The following is a 9084-nucleotide window of genomic DNA, read 5'->3' as shown; positions in this document are numbered from 1 at the left end:
TTTTTAAGTACCTAAAAAATTAAATTTGATAAATATATAGTTATATAAACATTCTAGACTAATTCCTATAATAAAAAGACTAACTATTATATATTTTTTTCTCTCTTTATTTACGTATATAGTGATTATTTGAATTTTATAAGCAATACCTTTTTTTTGTTAAAAGTTGATAAGAATATAATGGAGTTGTGTAGTAAACTACAAGTCTAGTAGTGCTTTGTTTATACATTTTATATTTTCACATGTGTGTTTTTTCCGCGTTGCCATTTTCAAAACCGCGTGCCCTATTATTCTCTCTCTACCACACACCATTCTTTTGTCCGTACATCCCTTTTTTAACTAAACACTGCAAGTATACAAAATATTTTGAATTTAACGTTAGTTATTAATTTTTAAATTATTAATAATTATAAGTATTTATTTATTTAATTAGTCAAATTTAAATGTACCCCTAATATATTTCTCAATTTATCATTTAATCAAATAAAAATTATTTTTAAAAAGTCAAAAAATAATTTGAGTTTAGGAGTGGATACTTTTTTCCAAGGATCGTTTGGTATAAAGATCAATAATGCAGGGATTAGTAATACAAAGATTAGTAATGCAGGGGTTATTTTTATCAATTGTTTGGTTCATTGTTTTTTACCTAATTTTGTGTGGTTTAAATGTTTACAAAAATAATTCAATCCAATTATACTGTAGAGTTATTATGAAATTTTTTATTTCATGTAATTGAGTCAAAGTAGATAATTAACGGAGAATATTATTTTTTATAACATTTTTAACTAGCTAGGAGAATAAAAATTTTATTGTCGTGTTCACTATTTGTCACTTAAATTATTTGAGAGTAAATAATTTTCGTCTTAATAAATTGGAGTTAATATCTCAAAAGGTCACACAACTATTATAATTTATAGAGAAAATTTATTGAGCTTTGTTTTGTATTAATAAATTTTAAAAAAATCTTTATCATAATATGAAATAAATCTAGCAAAATAAATTAAACTATTTTTATACTCGAGATGTGTCTATATATATATATATATATATATATATATGCTCTTGTTTTAGATTACTTGTGTAATGTTTAATGGACTTTCGTTAAGAGACAATATTTTACTTATGAATTGTTCTTAAATTCATACATCAACATTAGCATATTAGTCGAATTATAATATTTTATATTAATAATAAATAAATTAAATAACTCATATTTTAGAAACAAAAAATTATATCTAAATAATAAAATTTATAAGTTAATTTACTTAAATAAATTTATTAATATAAGTATGAAAAATAAAATATAAAATACAAAATCAAAATTAAAAAAAATTATTAAAAGGATTTTTTGAGGGAGTATTTTGCTCTTTACCTAGAATAATCCCATAATATTACAGCTAATGCCATCAAATGGAAGGGTATTAGTTATGCACCCTCTAATATCATGTAGGATGTATAACTAATTCGTAGATTAATAATACATAGACCCAAAATTCCTATCAAACATAATATTAAATAATGTCACACATAATACTTGAACTATTTCTCCTAATAAATGACCCCTTGATACCATAAATAAGGGATGGACTAATTCATTGTCGCTTTACTTTAATTTTGCTTGCTAAAACATGTTACTGATAGTGGGTTCCAGTTAAAACAAGAGTTTCATGTTGGTGGGTTATCATTTTTTAAGATAAAGCAAAATTATCATCTACTACTGCTTGTTATCCTTAACAAGTAAAATGAAATTTTAATTAAGACGAATAATTCAACAATAGTTTGATACTCTCCTCTATTTGAATTTTTTTAAAAATTAATAAAAAAAAGATTTAGCGGAGAAGATGAGGCAAAAAAAGATAAAAAAGAAAATTTGGTGAACAACATATTCATTCATACGCCAACATCATCTAAATCTATTGCCTATTTGGTTTTTAATTTCTTTGGTCTCTTAATATTCGGATGAAAGCAAAGCGAACATAACATTTCATTACACATGAAAAACTTGAGAGATGATGAATTGAATACCATACCTAGAGAACAACCATATTTGGTTTTAATTACATAAATGATCTATTACAGTAAAGTAATAATAATAATAGTCAGATCTAAGTATGGGGGGGTTCAATGAGAGTTGAAGCCAGGATTAAACTTGTAGTAATTGATTCTCTAGGCTTCTACCAAGCAATTAAAGCCAAAAACGGTAAACTAGTATTGCTCAGTTTTCACTGCAAATTGACCACCCAATCCCAGCCATGGCGCCTTGTTTTCTTCCTTTTTAGGAGCTGCTGCTTCCTCTCTATGGTAAGGTGCTTTTGCAGTCAGCCTATCTTTTCTCTTCTCCAAAAACCTTGTTAATGAAGCTCTTCTCGCAATAGGTAAATCTGCAAAGACGAAAATCTGATAAATAAAAGTCGAAACAGAAACAAGCAAGGACAGAGACTCAAATTATTACCAGAAACAATTGGCTGCTTAGGCATTTGATTTTCCTGGATTGAAGTTTTTCCGAAACTGGGAACCACCAAATCGGCAGCAGATTCCAATGGTTTAGCAGGATTGTTTCCCTTGCTAGTACTAGCCATAAGCATGATTTCCTTAGCTTTATCAGCCGGAAAATCATTAAACACAATAACTTGACCTCCATAGAATATCGTCATCTGTGCCTTTTCCGGTTCCGATTCAGCCTTCATTCCACCTTGAGGGAACAGATTCATCGATTTCTGAACCGATTCACCAGATTTCTCAATCATCGGCAACAAATCCATAGTAGTAGAACCTGTTGAAACACAACTCATATACATGTTATACAACTCCAAAAATAAAATAAGAAATATTAGCAAAATTATCATACCAGCTAAATCGAAATTGCGATGTATATCAAGGCTGAGATCTCCCAAAGAACCTTTCTTCTCTTTCAAGTATTGACTCAACAAGTTACATGTATGAGAGAAATGCGATTTCTGACCGGCAAATCTCCCGGAATCCACAATCTCCGATGAAGCCATTTGTAATAGTATTATTTTTGAATGAAAAATGAAAAGTAAAGTTGAAGGATTATGGTCTAAAGCACATGTATGTATATATATATATATATATATGGACTGTTTGTATGAAACACGGAAGAGGACGTGGGGTTAGAGAAGTGGGGGTGGGGTTGGTTGAGCACGAGGAATATATGGAGACCTTTAAATTACTTTATTTTAAAAAAGACGTGCTCTTTGTTGTTTCATCATTCTCCACTTGCTATTTTTTATTTTTTTATTTTTAAAAATATCTCAAATTATTGATAATTTTAAAAATAGTTATCTATTTTACTAATTAAAGTAATAAATTTAGATATATTTTTAATTTATCACAAGATATAATAAATGGCTCAAAATTTTGTATAACATGTAATTTTTAATAAAATATCAAAAGGGGTATTGAAAATGTATCTAAACTTAACGAAAATTTAAAAGTATATTTCGCATATGTTAGTGTCGAGTATATGTTTAAGTTCAATTAGTAAATAACTATTTGTAAAGCTGTAAATAATTTAGGAATTAAAGTAACAATTCACGTCTAATTTAGGAACGTTATGAATTTTTATTATTATTATTATTATTATTTTTTATACTATTTTACTCTTTTATTTATTAGTGCATTTGGTTCTTTCTTAAATTATTTTTTTAATAAATAAAATAGAAGGGTATGCGCATGTCGAACACGTGTTGATTTCGCTAAAGAAAGCGGTGTCGGAATTTACCTGTTGTTTTGAACCCACACAACACTACCCCTTATACTCTGCTTATTTACGCCGTTTTGCCCTTGTAATTTACGTTTAACTTTTTCTTCTCTTTTATATCCCTTTTCTTTTGCACTTATTTATTTTTTACTGCTTCCGTTTTATTTTATATGGCAATATTTCATTGAGTACGGAGTTTAAATAATAAATGAAGGCTTTAACATATTTTTTTAAATTATCTTTTAAAAAGTAAATTTATTTTTTTTCTCTTCATAAATGAATTTGAGTATTATTTTAAAATTAAGTGAGACCAATAAAATAAAAAAGAAATTATATCTTTAAATATTTACCATATAAAAAAATATAATATTTTTTTAAATTAAATAAAAAAAAATAATTTCATATAAAATAGAACAAAGAAAATATTACATTTACGTAGAACAATGATATTAAGCTATTAATAATAACATGAAAATCCAGTTTTTTTTGTTTTATTATTTTATAACCATTTGGAGTTTATCAATTTTAAAGAATATGTAAAAAAAATGGTTATTCTATCCATATCATCATTTTGCCAACGAATTCATAGGTGATGACGATGATGAAACCACTAAAGAGATCTTACGTTCATCATCATTGAAGTGTTAGTTTTGTCATTGAAGTGTTAGTTTTGTTTATTAAGATGAAGATGTTGAAACCACTCTCAATAAAGCTTAAAGTATTTACTTAAAATAATAACTAATAATATAAGTAAAAATTAATGACGACAAAAAATATAATTCTATTTCAATTTGTAATAGAAAAATGAAATAGAAAGAAAAAAAAAATAGAATTCGCTGAATTTATATTGTACCCTTTAGAAAATTACTTCTTTCTATTACCTTAAGTTTAAAGAATTATGTCCTCTATAATAAAATGATTTTATTTATCAGTGTATTATACAAAAATAATGATGTTATCGAGCCATTCAATGCGAGCAAAGTACAAAAATATTTAATAGTACAAAAGAAGAAGAAATAGTTTAGAAATTTCGTTGATCTAGATTGAAAGGAAATTTCTCTATATATAGACAAAAGGTAGTGTGAATAGATGTTTATTGTTCCTTATCAGAAAGGTCGCAACATTTTGAAAAAGTTACAACCCTTCAAAAAGGTGACAAACTTTCATAAAATTCACAATTTTTCATTAAATTAAAGTCACAACTTTTCATGAAACTCTTTGCTCTTCATATTTCATTCACACATTTTTAAATCCAACAATCGCGGTCCGTATAAATGGAAAATGACTCTAAGACAAAGAAACGATCAATTGTGCACTTTACAAGCAAATATCAATTATATTTAGATAAGTAGGTCTCCTCTTTGAACTTTCTATACATATGTCGAATGTACTCGCTCAATCAACAGATTTGATATCTTTGAACCGTTGGACTTTAGTGTACACCTAGACAACTATATTTTACATAATCAGCCTTTTACCGTTTATGATTCTTACAGTTGTGTTCGTTTCATCGATGAACACTTTCAAATTTTGTGAGAGTATAGAGGAAGGAGTTTTTGCCAATAGTTCTCTTTGAATCGATTTACACTTCATACTCATATATGTGATTTCTAACTGTGTTATCGCGTAGATAAACTATTTCGTCAAATCTGTCAAACTTAGCAAATCATAAGAAAATTTTAAGCTTTATCAACTCGTTAATAAATCTTAATATCTTATATTTGTTCCTAACACATGAGGGTGGATTAAGTTGTTTGACGATTTCGAACCTCCAGAGTCCAGATATAACTTTGTTTTCTCTTTGAACCTAACTCTTGGGATTTCTTGTCTTCTAGGTAGAGTTTCCGCCACGATGATTCATCTTAAGCCTTAAATTCATCCTCTTAGATGATCTTTCAACTGTCTTTCTATCTAGGCCTTCTGTTATTGGATCAGACACATTATCCTTAGACATACACATAGTTAATTGAAACACTAGAGAGTAGTTGTCTTACGGTAACATGGCATCGTCGTATGTGGCGAGATTCTTTTGTTGTATATGACGCTTTCTGCTTACCTATTGCTGCTTGAATATCACAATATATGTATATAGGGCTCACTATTTTGAGTCAGAATAAATTGTTTTCTAAGAAATTCTGAAGCCATCTATCTTCTTACCGTTCTTATCTAGTGCGATAAATTCAAATTCGATTATAGAGCAAAAATACATATCCATTTGGATGATTTTCAAAAGACTGCTCCTCCATGGTAAATACACATCCACTTGTGAATGTCACTTCATTCTTTTCAATGATACAGTTTGCATCATTATATCTTTCAATTGCACTAGCTAGCATATTTATTATAATGCAAAACATAATATCGTGTATACTTCAAATACCTTAAAACCCGCCTCATTGTCTACAATGATTTTGGTTAGGATTACTAGTGAACTGACTCAGTTTGCTAATAACACATACTATATTTGATAATGTACAATTCATACACATCAGACTTCTCAACACTCTTGCGTAGGTCAATTGAAAATCACTTTTATCTTTATTCTTCTGAAATGTAAAACTTACATCAATTGAAGTCTTGTTATTTTTTAACTTCAAATACTTGACCTTGTTTAATACTCTTAAATATAATGAGATTGTGAGTATGTTAGATCTTGTGGAGTTTTGTGAATTCTGGTTCCTAAGATCAAATTAACGACTCCCAAGTTCTTCATATCATATTTGCTAGACAACATGTATTTTGTAATATTTATATTGTCAATATTTTTATTCATTATTAACATGTCATCAATATATAGACAAATAATAACTTTATGATTCTCAATGTTTTTAACAAATACACATTTATCACACTTGTTGATATTAAATTCATTTGTTAACATAATTTGATCAAATTTAGCATGATTTATTTGGGTGCTTATTTAAATCAATAAAGTGCCTTAACATTTATACACTTTCTTTTATCAAGAATTACAAATCCCTCTCACTATTTCATATAAATTTCTTTCCCAACTCTTCATAAGAATCTTGTCTTAATATCCATCGATAGATTTCAAGATCATGTACAATCATTAGTGTCACTAACACCCAAATAGATATTATCTTTATTACTATATTGTATGCATCAAAGTAATCAAGATTTTAGTCCAATAGACACACAATCTATTGTTTTTAGTCCAATAAATACACAACCTGTTGTTTTTGGTGAATAAAAAATGACAGGCTTGTTGTGTGCAACATATCTAATGAATACACAATCTATTGTTTTTAGTCCAATTTTAACCCTTTTGAATAAAAAAACTTGTATCTTTACTAATCACTTCCACATTTTAAAATATTTCAGGTTGATTTTTTTAGTTTATTTTTAAGAATTATAAATTATCGCACATTAATTTTGTAAAATGACAAATATTAAGGACTATCTATTTTCAAGGTTTGCTAACCTTTGATCTTATTTATTTAACATAATGAACGTTGATATTTCAAAAAAAATATTTTGTACGCCATGTGAATTTTATTGTTTTTTCGAGAATTTCAAATCACTTAACATTTTTTAAGTTTAGCTTATCACACAAGTGAAAAAATATTTGATTTTTTTCAAATCCCGAATAGTTATAAAATATTCCGAAAAATCAAAAAACAAAAAAATTAGACTAAGGTTGAAACTTCAACCGAAAAAACAGACTTCATATTATTTTATTTGATTTTTAGAGTTAATAGGCTGATATAATTGTTTTTTTTTTGATAAAAAATCAAATCAAATCGATCTTTGTACACTCTTAGGAAAGAGTACAATTTTCTTGGGAAAAGAGTAAAAAATACCCATCAATTTTGTTTTATAGGTTGACTATACCGTTATCGTTAAAACGAAGTTATTCTTACCCCTACAATTACTAATTTCATCATTTGTTACCCGTCAATTAGATTGAAAGCCCCAAAATAACTTAAGTTAACTTAATTTCATCAAATTATCAAATACTCTCTCTGTCTCAATTTATATGAAATTTTTGTTTTTTAAGAGTCAAATAAATTATGTTCGATCGAAAATTTACACATGAAATTTTTAATTTTAAAAAAATAAAATATTTTTAAATCACATAAAAAGTATTTATAAGTTATAATATTTAATAACTTAAAATCTTTAAAATAATTATAAAAAGTTATAATTAAAAAAATTTAAATAACAAAATTCAAAAAAATACCATATAAAATAAGACGAAAGAGAAAGTAACAAGAAAGCCCTAGTGATTGGGTGTGAATGCCGGCTTGAATTAAAGAGAAGCTTGCACATGCTCTCATCCTTGCACACGTGGCGTCAGCATCCTGCGTTCCTTTGGTGAAAAACAAGCCATTGTTTTCTCGACGCTCTGCACCATCTCATTTCCCCCCTATTTCACCTCTCTCCTCATTCCCTTTTAGTAGTCTATCTTTTAGAAGTGTATTAAAAATGTTGGCTTATGAGATTTAAAATTATGATTTATATAAAATTATAAGATAAAAGTAAAAGTTTGTGTTTAGGTATGCAATTTGAACATTTGGTATTGTATATATTTTTTTTAAAATTAATAAATTATAGGTTATCTCAATCTTTTTTATATAATTTTACTTAATAAATAAAAATTTATAATACAAATTACAACAGAGTTATTTTTAAAAAAGACACAATATTATAGATTGAACTTTAATTCAATAAGAAAAAAAATTGAACATAAGTTGTAATACTTGTCTTTAGTACAACTTTTTATATAATATGGACAATTTTTTCACGTAAAACTTACATTTCTTGATCATATGTTCGAAAAGACTAACCAAATTTGATTGATTAATAAGGAACTAATTTGAAGTCATACTAATAAATTTTATGTTGGTAAGAATAATCATTATATGAGTATAAATAATTCAAAAATAATGATATGAATTATATCAAATTTTATTTATATAATTAAAAAAATTATTGGTAGATATAAATGTGAATTGTTTCTACAAAATATAAATTTATAGGCTAATTTTTGTATTTGAAATTCTCAAATCATATTTTTTGCCTGTAAAAACTAATTAATTAATGGAAGGTCTCTCTGTCAACATATTTGCTTATGTAAAAGCACTTTTTGAAAAAAAATATATTTTATTTTAATTTAACTAGTGTAATTTTTTTATAAAATTATGCGATTGTAGTTATGTCCTTTATTTTAAAATTCATATCTTTTAATTATGAGTTTATCATTTGAATGTTGCTAATATTTGTCTAAATTTACAACTATTTTGAGTAAAAAACAAAATACTTGTTATGAACTCTTCATATTGAATTTGCGATTAAAAAAAATTATATATATATATATATATATATATATATATATATTTAAT

General features: G+C 26.4%; 1 protein-coding gene across 1 annotated transcript; it reads right to left on the bottom strand.

Moving 5' to 3' along the window:
- Nucleotides 1-1923: 1923 nt before the first annotated feature.
- Nucleotides 1924-3153, bottom strand: LOC107024179 (protein TIFY 10b-like). Its single transcript, XM_015225094.2, has 3 exons — nucleotides 2849-3153; nucleotides 2453-2773; nucleotides 1924-2381 (listed from the first exon to the last, which is right to left on the bottom strand). The coding sequence occupies exons 1-3, from the start codon at nucleotides 3000-3002 to the stop codon at nucleotides 2206-2208; spliced, it is 651 nt and encodes a 216-aa protein (XP_015080580.1). The 5' UTR covers nucleotides 3003-3153; the 3' UTR covers nucleotides 1924-2205.
- Between the last annotated feature and the right edge of the window lie 5931 nt (nucleotides 3154-9084).

Source organism: Solanum pennellii, chromosome 7 (assembly GCF_001406875.1).
Source record: "Solanum pennellii chromosome 7, SPENNV200".
In the NCBI taxonomy this organism is placed as follows: Eukaryota; Viridiplantae; Streptophyta; class Magnoliopsida; order Solanales; family Solanaceae; genus Solanum; species Solanum pennellii.
Note: the sequence above shows the minus strand (reverse complement) of the source record. Positions and strands in the feature narration are given on the sequence as shown.